Source organism: Grampus griseus (genome assembly GCF_964374135.1).
Source record: "Grampus griseus genome assembly, chromosome: 1".
NCBI classification, from domain to species: Eukaryota; Metazoa; Chordata; class Mammalia; order Artiodactyla; family Delphinidae; genus Grampus; species Grampus griseus.
In genome coordinates, this window is record NC_139017.1 from 143,742,329 (window position 1) to 143,763,404 (window position 21,076).

The window sequence follows — 21,076 nt, forward strand, 5'->3', positions numbered from 1 at the left end:
GCCAGAAATAGTGTTTCTGAGGTGGGAGTGAAAGGTACTGTAGTGGACAAGAGTTGGAGTCAGGCGACCCAGTGCGAGTCCTGCTGTGTGGCCTGAGCGGACCCAGCGCCCTCTCCGCGCCTCCTGGCTCCACCCGCCAGTGTACTGGCTGGATGGGGTGCTCTTTGGGCGTTCCTGCAGTCTCAGCCTCTGAGGGCTCATTGTGGACAGCGAGGTGGGAAGGGAGCCTGTCTCCGGCCGGCCAGGCCTGGCTGTGTTTAACCTGCCTTGGCTGATAACCAGGCCTGCAGAGTCACGCAAAATAGCCCCAGAGGAAGATGTTGACGGCCAGCAGGAGGACGGCATTGATGTTGCAGACGCTTCTCCAGAGCGGCTCCTCCTCGATGCTGGTCAGTTTCTGCTCCAGCGCGGCCTTCTCCGCGGGGCTCAGCGCTTGCTCCGGAGCCCGCGAGAGCCCACACAGCCAGCCCCAGAGCAGCTGTCCCCAGGACCTGCGTGGGGCTGAGGGACAGAAGTCAGAGGGGAGGAAGGCAGGGGGGCGGCAGGGCGAGCTTGGAGAAAGGAGATGATGAGAGAGCAGGGCCGGGACAGAGATGGTGAAAAACCCAAGAAAGGAATGAGGCGCACGGAAGGGGGCAGAGGCAGGGGGAACAGTCAGCTTAGCCCGGGTGCAAGCCGCAGGCTGGGCGCTGAGCTGGGGTGCCACGCTGAACCCCCAAACCGTCATCTAGCGGAAGCATCCCCGTGTTGCAGGGAGAGGGCTGTTAAGGGGCGAGGATAACGAACACAGTTCAACCCAGTTCGGAGCGCGTGCCCCGCCTGAGGACCGAGCGGCTCAGCACGAGGAAGCGCACTTCACAGTGATATAAACCAAATCCTTGCGCTCTGCTTTATCAGTAATGAGGGCAATAGTTCAGCTCTCATCTGCCTTACTCGTTTAATAGCCATCTGGGAAGGGAGGAGGGGTGATTTTGGGGGACTCCCTTAGAGACCCCATCCCCAGTGACCCCCCAGATGGGGTCTTTGGGACCCATGACCTGGTGTCCGTCCCCACTGCTCCCCCCATGTGCCCTCAGCTTACCTGCAGGCTGTTCCTGGCCGTGCCTGGGGTTCTCTGTCCCCCCGGCCCCTGTAGGACCCTCCCCAGATGGCACGTCCGCTGTCCCTGCTGTGCTCTCCCGCGCCTCCCTCTTCAGCTCAGAGTGAGGACCGTGCCGTGTCCACCACGTCAGGCGAGCGAGCTGGAGGAGAGCAAACAGCCTCGGCTCAGGGACCTTTGGAAGGAAGTCGGGCTGTAGAAAGAGAGGACACCCCTTCCCGGGAGGCCGGCAGAACAGCGAGGAGAACAAGAAAGGAGCACAGGGGACGAGGCCTGCCTCTGAGGCCCGACTGCCCCGTCCTTGGAAAATCTGAACTCCCTGCACCTGTTCCATACAGGGCTCGTGCCGGGGGCCGAAAACACCGCGGGTCAGGCTGGGCCCCTGACCTCCCGCAGCTCACGGGCAGGGAGACGCAAGGCCGGACATAGGGAGGCAGGCGGCCCACAGCAGCAGCTCCCGAGGTCAGGCTGAGAAGCTGAGACTACGTGAAGCTAGTAGGCCGTGGAGAGTCACCACACGCGGGAAGCAGAGGGAAGAGGCTCAGTTCTGGGCTTTAGGAAGATCTCTCAGAGTGAACTGATGAGATCCAGCCTGGAGACAGTTGCAAAAGTGGAACCAGAAACAATGAGCATTTGAGGTCACGGGGTGGGGGGCAGCCCCAAGGTTGAGGAGTGAGAGCTGCAGGCCGTGGTGACTGACCGGAGGCAGCCGCCGTGGCTCTCAGGGCTGCCCTGGACCTTCAGATGGGTAGCGGGGCCCCTCATGGAGCTCGAGCTGGCAGGAGGACGACTGGGCTTGGTGATGGCGGGAGTGAGACAGAGTGAGAGAGAAAGCCTGGGGGCGGGGGCGTGGTCATTCACACACACACACACACACACACACACACACACACACACACACACACACAGCAGGAGCTTGAAGAGCCCGGAGGGCCTCACAGCGGAGACGTCCACGGATCCCTACGGAACAATGATATTTAAGGGGCAGGAAGAAAATCCCATGAAGATGACAGAGGAGCAGCCAGAAGGGTAGAAAAATATACAGTGAGCAGAAGAGAGGTCTCCAAGATGCAGGATGTGGGCAGTAGCGTCTGGTTCTCTTCAGAGTTCACTTGAGATGAAGATGGAGAAGTGACCAGTAACAAGGTTGTTGGGAATGTTGGTGTGAGCAATGCTGGAGGGCACTGGGACACCAGGCCGACTCAGCGGGTCGAGGAGTAGATGAGGGGGAAGTGGAGGCTGGTGATGGACACCACTCTTCACAAAGTTTGCTGTTGAGGGTCAGAGAGGGAGAAAATTGTACCTGGAGGAGAACGGGAGCCAGGGAGGGGATTTTTAACTGGGAAGGACTTCAGTGTGGGAATGAGACAGCAGACAATGGGGACGCTGAAGGATCAAGCGGTGGGGGGAGACCATTTCAGGGGTGAGCCCCGGGGGAAGTCAGTCTCTTGGTTCACCTGTGAATACACTGCTTGTTTGTAGGAATTCGTGACACTAAGGGTATAGGTCATTTTGCGAACTCTAAAGGTAAGGAGTGTTATTATTTCCACCCAGTGTTTCAAGGACCAACTTCTGGCATGGGCTCTCTTACGGGCTGAATACTGTTCCCCCCAAATTCATATGTTGAAATCCTTACCCCCCACCCCGCACTTCAGAGTGTAACTGTATTCGGAGAGAGGGTCTTTAAAGAGGTGATTAAGGTTGAATGAGGTCTGATGAGTGGGCCCTAAGGACACCAATATGACTGGTGCCCTTAGAAGAGGAGATTTGGACACAGACAGGCACAGGGGAAAGACCACGTGAAGACAGAGAGAAGACGGCCACCTATGAGCTAAGGAGAGAGGCCTCAGAGGAAGCAACCTGACCAAACCCTTGACTCCTGGCCTCCAGATCTGCGAGGAAATAAATTCCTGTCATTTAAGCCACTCACCCTGTTGTACTTTGTTATGGCAGCCTGAGCAAAGTAATACCCGTCTGCTCTAAAGAAAAAAGCTTTCAAAAGACTGAGCATCAGTGTCTGAGGACTGGTAAATCAATCAGCGTGAGGGCTTCCAATCGAGCTCTTACTCTGCTAGACTGTTTCTTTTCTCATAAACCTGTTTCTTCAAGGTCCAACTCAAGTGACATTGTCGGGGACCCTCCCCCTCCCCCCAGGGGTGACTGCCTCTCCTCTGCCCTCGGCTGTACCCTTCGAGCTTGGGCCTTCTGTACCTTCTCTTGGGAGAGTAACTGTTGGTGTTGGGGTCTTCCTCCCCCACTCCCCATCCCTGCTCCCCACGGTCAGTTGCTGGCAGGGCCCATTCATCTTTGTAAGCCCAGTACAGTGCCTGGCACAGAGTAGGTGCCCGCTGAGTAATTTTCCAATTGAATGAATTACTTTTCACTTGGGAATTAACAGCCCGAGGAGCTCACCGTCCCCAGCCATCTGTGATCTCAACTCAGTGGAGTAAGAGTCGATGGTGGAAGTCCAGGCACTGTGGGTAGGGGAACATTTGGGGGCGGCCTTGTTCTGAACACTCCACTTGCCTTTTCCTCAGGGATGGGGGTTGTGCAGAGGCTGACAGTGACGATGACGATGGCCGTGAGCCCACAGAGGAGGAGCGCAAAGTAGAGGTAGTGGAAGTCTTTCAGCACGGCCGGCCTCGGGTCTGCCTCCCCACAGGCTGGGGCTGGGTACGAGAACTCCAGGGTCATGCGCAGAAGCCCCACCACCAGGCCAAATATGAGGCCCCAAAAGGCTCCCTGCAGAGAGAGGGCAGTCCAGGGGTGGGATCCAGCGGGGAAGCCCCAGGAAGCTAAAAGCCACGGTTTGGTTTGTCACCGCGTTTGCAAGTCTGCCTGAGTAAGTTCCCTATGAATGCCGAGGCTTTGTCTTAACCTAAAGGCAGGCAGAGCAGTTTACTGGAAAAGGTCAGACTAGGCTCCGCTGCAGAACAATGACTGAAGCAGTGACTCGACCTCACTCACATGCAGTGATAAGCAAATTAATAAGTACTAAGGGTAGGTGCTTAATATTCAACTAGAATGGAATTTGCTTTTGTAATCAGCAGGGAAAGCCAGGATCTTCCTCCCCAGCTTTCTGTTACCAGAAATCAGAAATCAGAATTAGAACTCCTCCTTTTTTATTTTTAAAGGAAAGCTCTGGCACGTCCTGTATCTTCTCTGTAGCACTGTTGCACCCTAACCTCTACCTGTTCCCCAAGTATAAGAAGGCTTATATTTTCAAAAATTCTGGAATGAATAGAAACCTCCAGAATTCAACCGATTTCTGCCGTGCACTCTAGTTATCAGCAGGGGGACTCGAGCTCTGCAAACAGTAGACCCAGCAGAGGCCTGGCTTAACTACTCCACTGGGGGAGGGGCTTCTATGATCGCCCTTATGATGACCCTGGGCTCTCACGTGGCCCCTGTACAATCACGTCCATGATGCTCCTTACCTCCCCCAGGTACAGCCAGCAATTTGGGCCTGTCTTTTCTAGGCTATCCTGGGGAGTGACCAGGGTTACCCTCCTGGTACCTCCCAGGGTCTGTTACATTTCCGTGCAGTTTCATAAGTGGCACATGTGCAGGCACCCCTGTAAGCTCACACTTTGTTTCCTCATCCTCTTTGCTGTTATTTTGCCGACGTGTAGAGCCCTACCATGTTAGAGAGCTTCCCGTCTGCTTGCTTTTACACACACTGTTCCTCATGTCGGGAAGACTCTTTCCTCTCCCATTAATCCTTCAGATCTCAGCTCACAAGTCCCTTTGTGACCCCCCCTCCCAGGCGTCCCATTGGTTATGTGCTCCTGCTCTTTGCTCTCACGGCAGCTATCATACTTTGCTCTTATCGCATATCGAAACCTCTTTCCTCCCGCTGGCCCAATGATGGCAGACCTATGTGAACTTTGTAAACCATTGCATCCCTGGAGCCTCCCTAGTGGGATTGATTCATGTTTGCTGAGTGAATGAATAAATCTAGACCCGATGCTGTGGCTGGGGAGACGGAAGCCTGGAGGGGGCAAGTCCAGGTTATGGACAGACTAGCTCTCCTGACCCTCTGGTGTTCTGGGAGAGACAGGTGCACTGCTGCACTCACAGGCTCTGTGACCCTCTTGCAGAAGATGGCCAGCAGGAAGAGGGCAGTGATGGGTGGGGCCAGGTAGCTGGTGACAGACTGGATGTAGTCGAAGAGCTGCCCGCTGTTGGAGCTTTGGATGATGGGGACCCAGAGGATGCTGACGATGACGAGGAACACCACAAACACTCTGCCAGGAGAGAACAGGGCACGTGAAGAGCGCTCGGAGCGGCATGGCAGGGGGGCAGGTGAAGGTGATGTACGGGAACCAGGAAGGGAGAAAGGAGGGGAACGCGTGGTCGCTGAATCAGAGAAGACAGGATCACAAAGGCAAAGATTCCAGAAAGTCAGACTCTTAAAATCCCAGAATATCAGAATTACAGAATCCAAAAAACCCCCAATTTTAAAAATCCCTTTGAAAGTGTGTAGCCCATCTGCTTTCCGGAAGAAATCCATTCCTTTCCCCTTCACCACCCACCTGAGTAAATGGCCCCTGGTTGAAAAACTTTTCTTGGGTGTGTTGGGTGCAATGATGCATATTGCCAGGAGATGGTGCCCAAACCTCACTGACTGATGCAATCAGGTGCAGTAAGACTTGGCAGGTGAGCAAAGAGATAAAAGGATTCTGCACACCTGTCCTCTTCTCTCCTTTCCCTCCCATTTTCTCTCTCTCAGGCCACACTAGAGCAGCAGCTAAACTGCAGGAGCTACCTGCCGTTCACTCCCCTCTTAGCCCCCACCTCTGTACAATCTGTCCTGCGCTCAGATCCTTTGATGGTCAGTCCCTGTGCATAGGGCTGGGATGCACAGATGAGCGGACCGTAGGGACCCATGGCAGCCGTGGGCAGAAGGCATCGTGATGGAAGGAACAGTGAATGCAAAGGCAGGGAGATGGAAAAGAGCAAGTTATCTAAACTCAAGTAGAGAATGAACACGTTAGTCCAGAAACCTGAGTTACAGAGCCTTAAATTATGAAGCAAAGATTTCAGAAAGGGCCTCTTAACTTTGTGCAAACTATAAATGCCCAACCCAGGGAGAAAAAGAAAAAATAGCCACCAAGTTATACTTTGAAACGGCATAAAATGAATACCTATGGGATAAAGTTCAAATTTCAGCTGAGCGTTCAAAGCCCTGCATCCTCTGGAGACAACCTTCCTATGAACACCTCCATCGATGCGGGCCCCTCACTGCATTACATGTTTCTGACTTTCTCATTAAACTGTGTGCACCCTCAGGGCAGGACCATATAAGTCGCCCCTGTGTCTGCAGCACAAAGGTATGATGCAGGACGCGTGCTCAGGGTGAGACTGAAGGAGTAAATAGTCTTTCTGTTATCCGGGGATGACATCCAGAGCTGGTCTGGAAGACACTGGGGGCGAGCTGCTTGCTAACGTCTTTCCATCTATACAGTTCATCTTTCATTGAGTCAATGCTTTGTCAGCTTCTCTCATTTACCCTCTTGATCAGTTCCAAGATAAAATTGAACAGGCAGGGAAGAGATTTTTTTCTCCTTATTCTGGAGGGAGGGGAGTGGTCCAGAGCTGGGGAGGAACTCACCTGAGGTCCTGTAGAAAGTTGGCACTAGAAACCAGGGGCTCTGACTGCCAGTGCAGGCCCAGACCCAGCTGCATCTCCTTGGGGTAACCCAGGGCAGGGAGGAGAGGGGAGAGGGGTTTTGCCTACAGGGAGGGGGTGCTCCGGAAGGATGGGCCAGCGCACCTGCCCACCACCATCAGCTCCTGCTCTGTTGCCTGTCTGCGGAAGTGCTGCCACACGTCAATGGCAAACAGGGTACTGCTGCTGTTGAAGATGGAGGTGAGTGAGCTCATGAGGGCGGCCATGATCACTGCGATCATCAGGCCCCGCAGACCTGGGGAGAGATGAGGTCTCTGTGGACAGCTGGCCCGTGAAGGCCAGCTCTGCCAGCAACCGTGGAGGCTGCCAGCATCCAGCAGAAGCAAGAGTTTAGGGGAGGGAAAGGGATGGGGACGGTGTTGAATGAGGTGCCCAACCAGGAATCCTGGAGACCCATAGCGCTAGCGGCCAGGCTCTGGCCACACACTACCTCTGCCGCCCCCTGTGGCCTTGGCCGAGTCATCTGTCCTCCCTGAGCCTCAGTTTCCTCATCTGACTATTAAGGGATGTGAGACTAGCTGATCTTTAAGGTTCTCTGCAGACTGGACATCTCGGTCTGGGTTTTAAACCTTGTAGACACTTGGTTAGTGGGCCCTGGTCGGGAGGAGGGTGACTATTAATTATTGAGTGTTTTTTTTCAGTGTTTTGAACCTTTTTCAATGATGCTATGATACCAGGCTAAAGCCTCAGCTTGGGAGGCAGAATCCCTGGAACTTTTTGAAGGTTTTATTTTAATAAATTAATTATTTATTTTAATTTTTAATACAAATTTTAAAGGTTACTTTCCATTTTCAGTTACTACAACACGTTGGCCATATTCCCCATTTTCTACAGTACATCCTTGAGCCTATCTTACACCCAATAATTTGTGCCTCTCAGTCCCCCACCCCAATGTCCTCCCCCTCCAGGAACCACTAGTTCCTTCCCTATATCTGAGTCTGCTTCTTTTTTTGTAATATTCACTAGTTTGTTGGGTTTTTTAGAGTCCACATATGAGTGATATTATATAGTATTTGTCTTTCTCTGTCTGACTTATTTCATTTAACGTAAGGCCCTCCAAGTCCATCCACGTTGCTGCAAATAGCAAAATTTCATTCTTTTTATGGCTGAGTAATATTCCATTGTGTATATATACACCATCTTTATTCATTCATCTGTTGACGGACACTTAGGTTACTTCCATATCTTGGCAATTATAAATAGTGCTGCTATAAACATTGGGGTGCCTGTATCTTTTTGAATTAGTGTTTTTGGGGTTTTTTTTATATCTATACTCACAGGAGTGGCATTGCTGGGTCTTATGGTAGTTATACTTTTAGTTTTTTGAGAAACCTCCGTACTGTTTTCCACAGGCAGAAGCCATGGGTTTGTTTCCTGGTTCTGCAATGAACTAGCTGTGTGATCTTTGGACTAGTTCTGACCCTTTCTGGGCCTGTTTCCAACCTGTAACAAGGGAGGGTGGGGCCCACTGGTATCTCAAGTCTCTATGAGTCTGATGAGGAAGCATCTAGAAACACAACTCCCTGGCCAGCCCCACCTCAGTCCTCTTTCCCCTCAGTCCAAATATTTAACCGCCTCCTGCACGCCTCCCTGGGTGACTCCAAGTGTCCCAGATCTAGGCCAGCATCTTCCTCTAGGGCCCCTGCTTCTTCCTTTGGTTAATGATATGATATGCTCAAGTTACTCTGGACCCCTTCCTCTGCCTCCCTCCTACCCCACCTCCCTCAGCCAGTCCCTCTCTGGCTGCTCTGTCCTAACTGGGCCTCCACCACCATCTCCACTATTTCTTTGATTCATTTCTTGTTCCACTGGAGGGAGAGAATAACTCAATTTCCCTCCATAAACCTGCCTTTCTTTCTATGTCCCCAGTCTCAATATCATTGTAAACTCAAGACCTGCAAGCCCTGTTTGGACCCCTCTGTCTTTCTTGTCCCTCAAACACAATCAGTCATCAAGTCCTGCCAATTCTATCTCACAAATATCACCTAAACCCTTTCTGTCCATCCCTAAAGACACTGACCTGGTCCAAGCCACCACTACTGCCTTGACCACTGAAAATCCCTCAGGACCTATCTCCCTGCCTCCCCCTAAGCTGAGCTCTCCGTGCAGAGTGATCCTTCTGAAGCACACATCCAGTCATGCACGCTGGCCTGAAACCCCCAGTGACCCTCCACTGCCCTCAGAGTAAAGGTCACGCTGCACAGTGGGGCGTGGCCGCCAAGTCCTCCCCACGAAGGTGGTCTTCATTCCTGCTGCATCTGAGCCCACACTGGCGACTTTCAGTTCAGACTTGACACTCTCTCATACCTGGGCCTTTGCACATACGGGCCCTCATCCCTGGAACGACATTTCCCACACCCCTCCGCCTTTGTCTGCCTGAGATGCTCCCCAGCACTCAGCTCCATTTCCTCTCCTCTGGGAAATCTTCCTCCACATTCCTCCAAAGTGGGTCAGGTGCCTCCTTAGGGCTCCCTCAGCCCCACCGTGTCCCCACACTGGTTCCACTGTATTGTGCCTTCTGCTTGGGTACCCTGCAGACTGCATTGAGCTCGAGAGCAGGGGCCTGCCTTTTATCTCTGTATGTCCAGAGCCAGGGCACAGAGTAGTGCCCTACAGATGCTTGTGAAAAGTGTGTGTGTGTGTGTGTGTGTGTGTGTGTGTGTGTGTGTGTATTAGGAACGGGGGTGCGGAGGTGAATGTTTTCATTTTCTCTTCCCATCTACGACCATCCTAATGCGATCCCTCTTGGGCAGTGGGGGTGGGATGAGGCTGGAAAGCTGGTGTGCAGCGTGGTGTGGGGGGATGGGACTTACCCATGGGCATGAGAGCCATGACCAGCTTGGGGTAGGCAATGTTGGAACATCCCACGCGGGCCCCGCAGATTCTTTGGCAGATGTCAGGGTCCACGCAGCCCACTTCATCTGCAGAAGAAGTGATGGCAGTCAGAGCTAAACCATCCCGTGCCTTCTCTGGCTGGCCCAGTACCTGCTTTCTGACCCCATAGGAAAGTGTTCACTGGTGAGTGGAGGGAGTCAGCGTCTAGAGGGTCAAAGGGCAGGTGGAGGTTGGGTCCTGGGATTTCGGAATGTCTGGTAGACTTCTCAACCACATACTACCCTGCAAAACCTGATAGACCCCTCTGGGTTTTAGGCCTTATATCTTAATAAAAGGCAAATATCCTTGCAAGGGACCATGAGTGCCTCAATTGGTCTTTCCTTTATAGAGAGAAAGCAGGACGTTAAAATGACATTCAGATACAAATTTCTTCTACTGATACACATACTGTATGTTTGGCCCACAAAGCCTAACGAACTTACTATGTGTTCTTTTTTTTAATATACATTTATTTATTTATTTATCTTTGGCTGCGTTTGGTCTTCGTTGCTGCGCGCAGGCTTTCTTTTTAGTTGCGGGTGAGCAGGGGCTAATCTTCGTTGCGGTGCATGAGCTTCTCATTGTGGTGGCTTCTCCTGTTGCAGAGCACGGGCTCTAGGCGCGTGGGCTTCAGTAGTTGTGGCACGCGGGCTCAGTAGCTGTGGCTCACGGGCTCAGTAATTGTGGTGCACGGGCTTAGTTGCTCGGTGGCATGTGGGATCTTCCCAGACCAGGGCTCGAACCCGTGTCCCCTGCATTGGCAGGCAGATTCTTAACCACTGCGCAGCCAGGGAAGCCCTTACTATGTGTTCTTAATAGAAAGTGTGTGGCCCTTGCTCTGGGCCAACTTTGCCCGGAGGGAGATTAGCTCTTACCTGGGTACAGGGCCCGGCTGATCATGCCAGGTATGACGATAAAGAACATGGGAAGGATCTTCAGGTAGCCCCCCAGCACGGAGCCCCCCTTGGCGTGGGACAGACTCTTGGCGGAGAGAGACCTCTGCACAATGACCTGAAAAGACAGCAGTGCAGGAGCGCCAGTCGGGTCTGCTCGGGTTCCGCTCGGCTCCTGCGAGCCCCAGCGTGGGGACGGTGCCCCATACCTGTTCCCGAACCGGTCCCAGCCCTCTGTGCACCCACATGCCCAGTTTGCCCGCAGGAGCCACCCCAGTTTGTGGTGGGCTGGGCCAAGCTTGGTCAGGGCATCACCTGGTCGGTGCACCAGCACCACGTGGCCAGCACCGTGAGCCCGAAAATGAGGCCTGGCCAAGGGATGTCCCCGCTCACAGGGTCCCGGAGCATGTGGAAGGCGTCGGGCCGGGGGAGGTGACAGGTGGTGTTGGGGACTGTGACATTAGGGATGGCCTGCCTGTACCTCTGCTCCAGGCCTGGGTACCAGCCCACCTCTTGAAAGCCTGCAGGGAGAGACCACTGCGAGTGAAACAGCCCTGAGGCCCCACTGGGTCTGTCACATGCCCCAGCTCGCTGGATCCCAGTCGTGTGTGGGACCCCTGAGCTCGGAACTCGTATGGGACTTGGGAATGAGAGACGGAGTGGCACTCAGGCTCAAGACCCCTGTTGTGGAGTAGAGAGAATCCTGCTCTTGGGGTGCCCTGGCCTGGAGCCGGGACATGGCTCTGTGCTCTGCAAAGTTCTGATCAGACCGTGGTGGTGACAGCCAGAGAGAGATCAGAGAGGAGTTCACAGGGGAGGGTGGGATGTATTCAGGACTCTTCCTTACCCAGAAACATGAGGACCAGGGCTCCCCCCACCATGATCACCGTCTGCAGAGTGTCTGTGTAGATCACGGCCGTGAGGCCCCCTGGGGACCCAAGGAGAGGGTTCATCAGCACCAGCAGGGGGTTCCTCTCAGGGTGCCCGCCCTGTGCTGGGCCGCACTGGGGAGACCAGAGAACACAGGGAGCCCTCAGCGGATGGACTCTGGCCACTGCCTTCCCCGCCCCTCGTGCTCCATGGGCCCGCCCAGAAGGCGGAGGCTGGTACAGCCACAGGCCCTCAGGTCCCTCTCCTTCTGTCCCCACGGCCTCTGGCTGTTGCTTGGTAATATCCCAAGTCTTTTCCTTTCCTGCGCTGTTAGCTCCACCGGGAGGCCTGCCTCCCTCCCCACCCCAATGCCCATTTAAGCTCCCCCATCTTCCCAGGCCCCCTCAGCCAGGAGGAAGTCTGCCGGAGCCTGTCCCGCGAGCCCAGGCCTCTGTGAGGGGCTCTGCAGGAGACGGGAGAAGGCATGCTTGTGGCTCTTGTCTGGAGCAGCCCGTGGTGACTCTAGCCCGGGTCACAGTCCCCCGACCTCCACCCTATTCCCTGCTGTCGGTCTTCCTCTGTATCTCCTTCCCTGGCTCTCTCTCGGGATGGCTCTGTTTCCTCCTGTTTCTGCCCTTTCTGTTTCCCCTTTTCTCTGTTGCACTGAGTCTTTCCGCCTTTTCTTCTGATTCTGCATCTCTGTCTGCCTCTCTCTTTGTTCCCTCCAGTTTCTCTTTCTCACTCTCCCGGTCAGTTTTCACTCTGTCCTCCCTGGACCTCTGTGTCCCTGTCATCCGGCGCTTCCCTCTCCACCTGTCTCTGTCTCTGCTCCTGGCACCTGCATCCGACGTGACCTCCCTTCGGCCCTACCTGTGATGGTATAGACGGCCGTCACCACCAGCAGGATCACAGTGGAGAGGTAAAGGTTCCAGCCCAAGGCCATCTGGATGAAGAGGGCTCCAGAGAAGATGTCAGTCTGCAGAGACAGCGACCCAGGAGTCCAGGTCACCCAAGGCCCTCTGTGTGGTCACCAGTGTACGTCACCTTCCTGCTCAGCAATACCAGATGCTGTCGGCCCTCAGGGTGCGATGAAGATGAGCCTTACGTGCCGTGCTCAGGAGGATGGGCTTGGCCTACAAACCCTGAGGCGCCGTGGAGACTGTGAAGCAGAGGAGCACCGCGGACAGCTCTGAGCCTGAGAACCGTGTGATCCGGCAGCACTGCCAAGGGCATGTGCTGGCGGGGAAGGGGTGAAGTGGCACACTGAGGAAGTGAGACAGGAGCTGGGGTCGGGGGGTGGGGGAAGAGGCCACTGGGGGAGAAGGTGGGAACCTAGGGGCTCCCTGACGGCTCCCTGAAGGAGCACCGGCCCACTCAGCTGCCAGATGGGCCCGCGGCTGACCTGACGGGCAGGCGCCCCAGTGCAGACGACACAGGTCCTGGATACCCACATGTTTGGGTTTATTGGGGGACGTGGGGTCGCAGCCTTTGCCTGAGCTGATTTAGGGTTATTTACAAGCATTGATGGAACAAGAGGCTGTAATGTTTCCAGCCCTGGACCTGGCTAACCCGAATGATTCAGTTCCCTTCAGGACATGCTTGCTGGTCCCTTTACATGAGTGTTTTGTGACCCATGACAAGGGCTACTACGTGACAAAGCCTCAGGAGGCCTCAGCTGGGCCACAGAACCCAAACGTTAGTTCCAGCCCCAGAGCTAGTGCTCTGTGTGGACCTGGGCAAATCTTTTGACCTGGGTTTGTCTTCTGAGTTTAGGTCAACAGAGGAAGAATAGGTCCTTTCTAATGGTAACATTCTAGGCAATTAATGCTCCGTGCTGAATGAAGAATCAATTAATGGCAAGATAAATGAGTGAATGAATTCTAGATTGTGACTTCTTTGGATAGAGGGACTCTCATTCACTCAACAAACATTTATCATTCATCTCTAATTATCCTACTGCTGAGGGGGAGCATGTGAGGAAGGGGTGTGGATTTTTTTTGGGGGGGGGGTACATGGGCCTCTCACTGTTGTGGCCTCTCCCGTTGCGGAACACAGGCTCCGGACGCACAGGCTCAGCGGCCATGGCTCACGGGCCCAGCCACTCCGCGGCATGTGGGATCTTCCCAGACCGGGGCACGAAGCCGTGTCCCCCCCATCGGCAGGCGGACTCTCAACCACTGAGCCACCAGGGAAGCCCAGGGGTGTGGATTTATCCTCCTTTTCTATTATCCTTCCTCTTCTAACCATCCATGCATTCATCCATCCAGCAACAAGCTAGGCCCTCTCCTAAGCATTTTCAGGGAGATGTGATGGCCACACGGGAGCAGGTACTCACTGAAATCTTGGTGAAGATGTAGAGGATGAGAGAAAGGACAGACATATACACCTGGATCCTCTGGCCCCCGAATCGCTTCTTCAGGTACTGCGGCATTGTGACCACCCCGGCTGCGATGTACACGGGGACGAAGATCCAGCCGAGGGCCAGAAGCAGCCAGGTTGCCTGGGAGAGTGGGGAGAAAAAGGGATCCACGTCCTAGATGCAGATGGAGAGGTGGTCTGTGCAGAGGAGAGCCCTGGGCGGGGAGGTAAGGGGCCACAGGCCTGATCTCAGTCCTGTGTGACCTCTGATGAGGTCCTCCAGGCTTTGGTTTCCTCATCTGTAAAATGGGTTCTCGAGTCACCATGCATCTTCCCCAAGCACCTCTGAGGTTCCTCTTAGCACTAAGGCCGGGGATGGGGTGGGGTGGGGTGGGTTAAGACCCCCTTTATCCATGAGAATCCTCCAGGCCAACTTCCTTACATTCCACTCAAAGCCACCCACAGCAAGGCCTCCAGCGGCCCCCGTCCCAGCCAGGCCGATGAACAAACCGCTGCCCACATTGCTGGACATCAGAGATGCTCCGATCTGCAAGGCACAAGGGGGGCCAAGGGTCAGAGGTCAGCTTTCATTGGAATCGATCTGTAGTCAGGACTGTGGGCTTCAGGATCCGGGAAAGAGGCAGAGAGAGAGCAGAACCTGAACTCAGGGAACGTGAGATCAGAGGGAGGAGATGCAGTGGGGGAGCAATGAGAAGAGGAGTGGAAGTGCTGTTTATTAGGCCCTTACTGTATGCCAGGCAACGTGCTAGGCATTTTATAGGCACTAATACACTTAATCTCCACAAGTATTTGGAGGGATGGGTATTCATCTTTCCACTTTACAAAGGAAGGAGTTAATGTTAGGAGAAATGAAGTCACTGGCTCCAGGCCACCCAGTGAGGGAGAGGCAAAGCGGGAAAGAAGAAAAGCCGTGGGAAGCAGGGTCCATGTAGGGAGGACAAAGCTCTGCTCTGGGGCCATGGATCTAAGGGCCTCCAGAGAGAAGGAAGCTGAAGGGAGAAGGGGAGTCCCTCACGAGAGGGATGGGCGAGGCCCTCTGCCACCCGGTTCTGGCAGGTCCCAGGGCAGGGCCAGGCAGTGGGAGGAGCCACGGGGTTGAGCACAGCCCAGGCCACCCCCCCAGTTAATTTTTCTCCAGGAGGCAGCCAACTACTCTGAGGCAACAGGAGGCAATGCCAGTTAGATAGATGATGTCCACAGTCACAGCCGTCAGTACTTGAACGGCATGGCCAAGTGCCTGCTTCCGTTCTAAATATATTAACTCACCAACTCCTCACGACAACCCCACGAGGAGAGTTCTGCCATTATCCCCATTCACCTCGGGGAAACTGAGGCACAGGCAAATAACTCGCTCAAGTTCCAGAACTGATAAGTGAGAGTCGAAATGAGGATTGCGACTCTGGCCATCTGCCTCCTGTAATCACTGCTTGATGGGTGCTAGGTCTTAGTAAGCGTTCATTAGTGTCATCTGTTGTTGTTAGATGGGAGCCGGAGGGGAAGAGCCAGTCTTGTACCCTGTGTCACCTTAATAAAATTGTGGGGCTGGGCAGTAGAAAGTGAGAAGAAGGGAAAGCGCCGGGACATTCAGACAAGAGGCAGCGCAGTGCAAAGGCACAGAGATAACAATAGGCCTGATGCTCCCGCGGACTTTCAGCCACCCCTCCGCCCCCGCGTGCACACAACACGTGCACACACACACTCCCTCCCTCTCTTAGGGGGTCCTGGGGATGCTGCAGGCTGGGCTGGATCACTCAGTCACAGCAGAGAGCACTGGGCCTCCTACTGTGGAAGAACAGGCTCCCCAGGCTGCTCTCGAGGACCCTGCCCAGGGCTCCCAGTGCATCAAGGACCCATCAACAAGGCCGGCAGGGGACCCCACGGGACCCTCTGAGACGGGGATGCTGCTGCGCCTTCTGCCGTCAGCCCCCAACCATGCTCCCCTCGGGCCACAGGGAGGGGACTGAGGCACCTCTCAGGACTGGCTGAGTAGGGAAGCGCGCAAAGCTATTGGACGATCATCACAGGCGCCAGACGCACACGTCCCAGCGGGGCAGTGGGACTGAGAGTCCCTCACCCGCAGCTGGTTCTGCCCCGGCCTTGGGCTGAAGCTGCTCTCAGTGTAGGCGGCTCAGCTCACAGCCCCGTCCCCCTGGCGAGGGCACCGCCACGTCCTCTCTCCCACGTGCACAGGCCCACGTCCCGCTCTGTCACCGTCTCTGGGGCACCCCCTCCTGCTCGGAGGCCTCGGGTTTCCTCACACCCCAGAGCTCTGCTCTCCGCAGGACTGACCGTCCAGGCCGGCCCCCTACTGGTTCTCCTGGATGGACCCGAGGAGACCTGACCTGTCCCAGTTCTGTGCCTCCCAATGACTCGTTTCCAGGGCTGTGATTTGGGGGTGGAGTGGGGGGACCAGATGATCAGAAAGGGCTCCGAGGGGTTTTCATTCTTCTGATGAGGGGTGTCTGACGGCACCAGCGACCCTGTCCCCATCCCTGTGAGCTGCCAGGCCCACAGCCCCCCGCATTCCGGGGGAGTCTGCCATGCTCCTTTTTTTTTTTTTTTTTTGCGGTACACGGGCCTCTCACTGTTGTGGCCTCTCCCGTTGTGGAGCACAGGCTCCGGACGCGCAGGCTCAGCGGCCATGGCTCACGGGCCCAGCCGCTCCGCGGCATGTGGGATCTTCCCAGACCGGGGCACGAACCCGTGTCCCCTGCATTGGCAGGCGGACTCTCAACCACTGCACCACCAGGGAAGCCCTGTCATGCTCCTTTTGTCCTCACCTCTCCCTGTCCCAGACACCTGAACCTTCCAGAGAACCCTGCAGGCTTCCTGGGTTCCTCTGCTCTTTGGTGAGTCTGTCGCCAGCGGTGGGCAGCGAGGGTGGCGAGAACAAAGACAGGGATGTGCAGAGGGCCGGCGGTGTGTGGGTGCGTGTGCGTGTGTGCACTCACACGCCACGTGTGCGTGCCTGGGCTTGTGCCAGCTTCAGTGGCCCCTGGGGCTGAGGACTCCGCTGTTAGTTTGGAAGCAGGCCTCACCTCCCTCCGTCCTATTTCAGGAAGAGGAAGTTAGCTTTGAGGACCAAAAGGAACAAGTGGAGAGGCCTGATGGGAGGGACTGGGGTTCAGAGGACCAGTTCCTGTGGGGGGTGGGATTTTGCCTCTAGGATTTCCCTCACTTAACTGCTCTTTAGTATTTATGTGTCACTTTCCCGAGAAAACCTTTCCTAATCCCACTTCCACTGTCTGGAGGTTAGAGGCCTCCCCCAGACATTCGCAGGCCCCATGCTGCCCTCCAGCTCCGCAGCCATCAGGCTGTTTAGGAGTCTGTCTGCCCCGCCCAGCCTTGAGCTCCTCTGGGACGGGAACACTCTGCGTGGGCTCTTTAGGTCCAGTGTCCGGCGTGGGACCCACACTTAGGAGGCGCCCAGGGCACGCAGGTCCCAGCTGAGGGCTTGCAAGGTCTCTCAGGTTGCCTGGTGCCTCTGGACCAGAGAGAAGGAGCCCAGAGCCAGGAACCCCCTTGGGGGCTGTAGCCTTGGTCCAGGCAGGAGTAGGTGAGGTGGGAGCTGGGAGATGGGGGGAGGGGCGGGAGGAGGGTCGACTCACTGGCCACCAGCTTATGGACCTTCCCGCCAGGAAGTAGCCGCCAATGGTCCCTCGGCTGGCACGGATGGACGACTGGAAAGGAAATGGCAAGAGTGAGGATTTCCCGAGCCTCCCCCAGGCTCTGCCCTCTGCCCCAGATTCCCTGCCCCTCGAGGCAGGCACTGTGGGAACACAGGGGGTGGGAACTGCGGCTGAAGCGTTCTCCATCTTTAAGCTACGTGGCTTTGGGGGCGTCAGCTCCCCTCTCTGGGCCTCCCTGCTCATCACCCAGGGCTGGTGTGAAGAACAAAGGAGCTAATGGGGTGTGTGTGTGTGTGTGTGTGTGTGTGTGTGTGTGTGTGTGAGTGAAATGCCCTCATGAATGTACGGTGCTGTTCATGTGCACAGATTATTGCCATTGTGCACTCTTTTGTCCTATCCTGCTCCCCCGTCCCTGTCCAAACGTAGCTTCAGGAAATGAGTTGGGGTCTCATCCGCAGGCTACCGTGGCAGGGAGACTGCCTTGTCCCCTCCACCCAGCCGGACTCCCACTCGGGGGACTGGGAGGTTGCAAAGCACTCGGTCCCCAGACAGAGGCAGGACTCTTCTGGGGGCGTCTCCTGCTCCGGCCTGATGTCAGACCGCACCACTGAGGTCCACCCATGACCCTGGCGCAAACCCCCTCCTGCACTGGGAGGTGGTCAGTAGTGGCCTATTTGAGGAATTACTCTGAAGACTGAAAGGGGGTGGGGGATGAAAGAACTTTCTCTCGGATGCAGGGGGTGAGTACAGGGCAGCCGGTTAAAGCCCTTATTGGATGCTGAAGCCAGGCATCTGATTGGGTCTGCAGACAAGAGAAATACCTGAAGGAGGGGAAGGGAGAGGGAAGTTGAAAGAAGCTTCTCTTCCCCCAAGAGAAAGCGACAGGTTAGTCACTAGGGCATGACTGGTGTGCAGGGCTCGCTGCTCGTCAAGACTTTGCTTAGACTTTCCTGTGCCACCTCTGGTCCTTGGGGAGGACAGATGAACAGAAATAATTTACGTTACAGGTGGGGAAATGGAGGTCGTCTAATGGGAAGCAACTTGTCCAAAGTCACAGGGGAGTTTCTGCTTTTCATGGCTGTCCACCTCCCGGGAGCCAGCGAGCCTCTGTTTGCCCATCTCTTCCTCACACACCCTGGGAAGCAGGGACAGTTCATCCCACTTTACGGATGGGGAGACTGAGGCCAGAGATGGTTCTTGACCTTGCCACAGCCTCATAAGTGACCACCTGGGGCTCCAGTCACTCTCTGCCTCACAGTGGAGTCTAGAGGCGCTGGCGTTTCCCTCGAATGCTGCAGAGATAACGGCGGTCATTTACTGCTGCAGGCTGTGTGCTGGGCGCTGTGCCAGGTCCTTAAATGTGTCACGCTCCTAAATGGCCAGGGTCACTTTACCTCATAGACCTTTATACTCTCATTGTCCAGATAAGAAAACTAAGGCTCCGTATGTTCCCAGGGCCATGCGGCCCTACCTGTTGGAGTTGACATCTGAACTCAGAGCTCCCCGACCTCCAAGCCTGGCGCCCGTCCAGGGCATTGAGGCTCTGGTGAGCAGTGGAGAACAGAAGCATGTTGGGATCTGCCTGGCGCAGCCCAGCTCCTTTAGAAAGCACGGCTCCTTGCCAAGGCACCGTCTGGCGGAAGGTGTGGTGGGTCCAGGAGTCAAGCATTCGCATAGCTGGGGATGCTGGCATGTGGAAGAGGGCAGGAATGGGATGCGGGGAGGCCAGGGATGCATGGGGCCAAAGGAGCAGATGCACAGGGACAGGGAGTCGGGCGGGAGATGGGGGCTCGCTGTGTGAGCTCTGGCAGGTCACACCCCTCTCTGGGCCTCAGTTGCCCATCTCTAAAATGGAGGGGTTGGAGAGGATGATCCCTTAAGGTCCTTCCACATCAGCCCCTGTGCTTCCTGGACACGCCTTCCTTCTGCCCACCCCTGCCCCCAGCTCCATGACCAGCCATCGAAGAGAGCCTGCCTTTGCCTCCCCTGCCCACCCCCAACCTCCGAGCTACTCACCCAGATCCCCACGCCAATGACAAAGGCAAAGTAGACGACCAGGACCGCGATGTCGTAGGCGTGCAGGCTGCCTCCAGGACCCGGTGCTGAGCGTGGAACTGTCGCAGTGCTGACCCCATTTCCCGAAGCTCCAGGCCCCATTGCTGCCAGCTCCACGCTCATCTACTAGTCAGTCACCACCAGGCTGGACTTTGAGGCACTCCTGGTTTCATTCCTTTCCTTTAATGATTAAACAGCCCCAAGCGCCACTGGCCAATGAGAAAGCTCTGAGCCCCATTGGCACATAAAGTCCTGGCCCGCCTTTTCCCCTTACTGCCAGCTCCGTCTTCTGCAGGCCTCCCTCCCTTTCCCGGACCCCACTACACACACAGTTGCACACTCACACACACATGCACATGTACACGTGCACGCGTGCACGCTCCCATCCCGGAGAGGAGCAGGAACAGGAGGGAGAGGAGAAGGAAAGGAACAGAGTCCTGGCAGCCTGGACTGGGAGGGACTTCAGAGTCAAGGCGCTCGAGCTCCTGCTTGTGTGGAGGAGAGACTGAGGCCCAGGGAGGAGAGGGATGCAGGGAAGTAAAGCAGAGTTGGGCCTGGAGTTGGGGTTTCTTTTTTTTTTTTTTTTTTTTGCGGTACGCGGGCCTCTCACTGTTAATGGCGTCTCCCGTTGCGGAGCACAGGCTCCGGACGCGCAGGCTCAGCGGCCATGGCTCACGGGCCCAGCCGCTCCGCGGCGTGTGGGATCTTCCTGGACCGGGGCACGAACCCGTGTCCCCTGCATCGGTAGGCAGACTCTCAACCACTGCGCCACCAGGGAAGCCCGGGACATTTTCTGTCTCAGTTTTGGCTGAGGTCGAATGGGTGAGGATAATATAACAGATGCCTAGTACCCTTACCCCAATTCTAAAAGTGAGTCAGGACACTCAGGGAGCCATGCCACAGAGGCCGTGGCAATGGCTAAGCCTAGGGCCCCTGCTGCCCCAGCTGACCCCGTAGGTATTGAACACTCGCCCTGAAATCGCAACTTGCCTGGCTGCTCTCGGCCAGTGACTGAGCCCAGCTGACGCAGTGCATGCCCTTTCCTGCAGGACATGTGGCTCATATAACGGGCATTTTTGGCTGGAGGACACTCCTTGGACCAGCTGAAACTTTCTTAGAACTGCACTAGAGCCCCGTGGCCATTGCTTTGCAAAAAGTTGTCGGAGTGACCTGGCGACCCCTCTTCTTCCCCATCTGCAGCGTGAGGAGGCAGCAGCCCCTTCCACTCTCTAGTGAAGCCAAGAGAGAAGAGTGTCAGAGGGTCTATGGCAGAATTTTATGTGTGTCCAAGGGCCTGGTGACTTAAGGAAAACAATGGTCTAGGCTGGGGACATCTCAAAAGGGGGAGTGGCACCAGCAGAGGGTTAGGCCAAGGTCCGGAGCATGGAAACTGGACAGCGCCTGTCGGGAGGCCGCACAGAGGGTTCCTGCTCCGGCACACGAGACTAGGGTGTTTAAGGCCCTGGCTGCACTGCCCTTGCCCTTCCTGCTGCTGGGGGAGGGCCACTGACCAAGAGATCATTTCTTGCCTCCCCTCCTCTCCTCTGGCTGCTCCTTGCTGCCTTTCCTGGTGCCCAGGCTGAGG

General features: G+C 55.7%; 1 protein-coding gene across 1 annotated transcript; it reads right to left on the reverse strand.

Moving 5' to 3' along the window:
* Window positions 1–292: 292 nt before the first annotated feature.
* Window positions 293–19,614, reverse strand: SLC5A9 (solute carrier family 5 member 9; the record flags this gene model as incomplete). Its single annotated transcript, XM_082669851.1, has 14 exons — window positions 293–501; window positions 1,082–1,241; window positions 3,626–3,841; window positions 5,178–5,346; window positions 6,876–7,026; window positions 9,605–9,712; window positions 10,541–10,676; window positions 10,874–11,079; window positions 11,406–11,486; window positions 12,299–12,404; window positions 13,764–13,928; window positions 14,229–14,333; window positions 17,416–17,487; window positions 19,453–19,614. 14 exons carry the CDS (start codon window positions 19,612–19,614, stop codon window positions 293–295), a joined length of 2,046 nt encoding a protein of 681 aa, XP_082525977.1.
* Window positions 19,615–21,076: the final 1,462 nt, after the last annotated feature.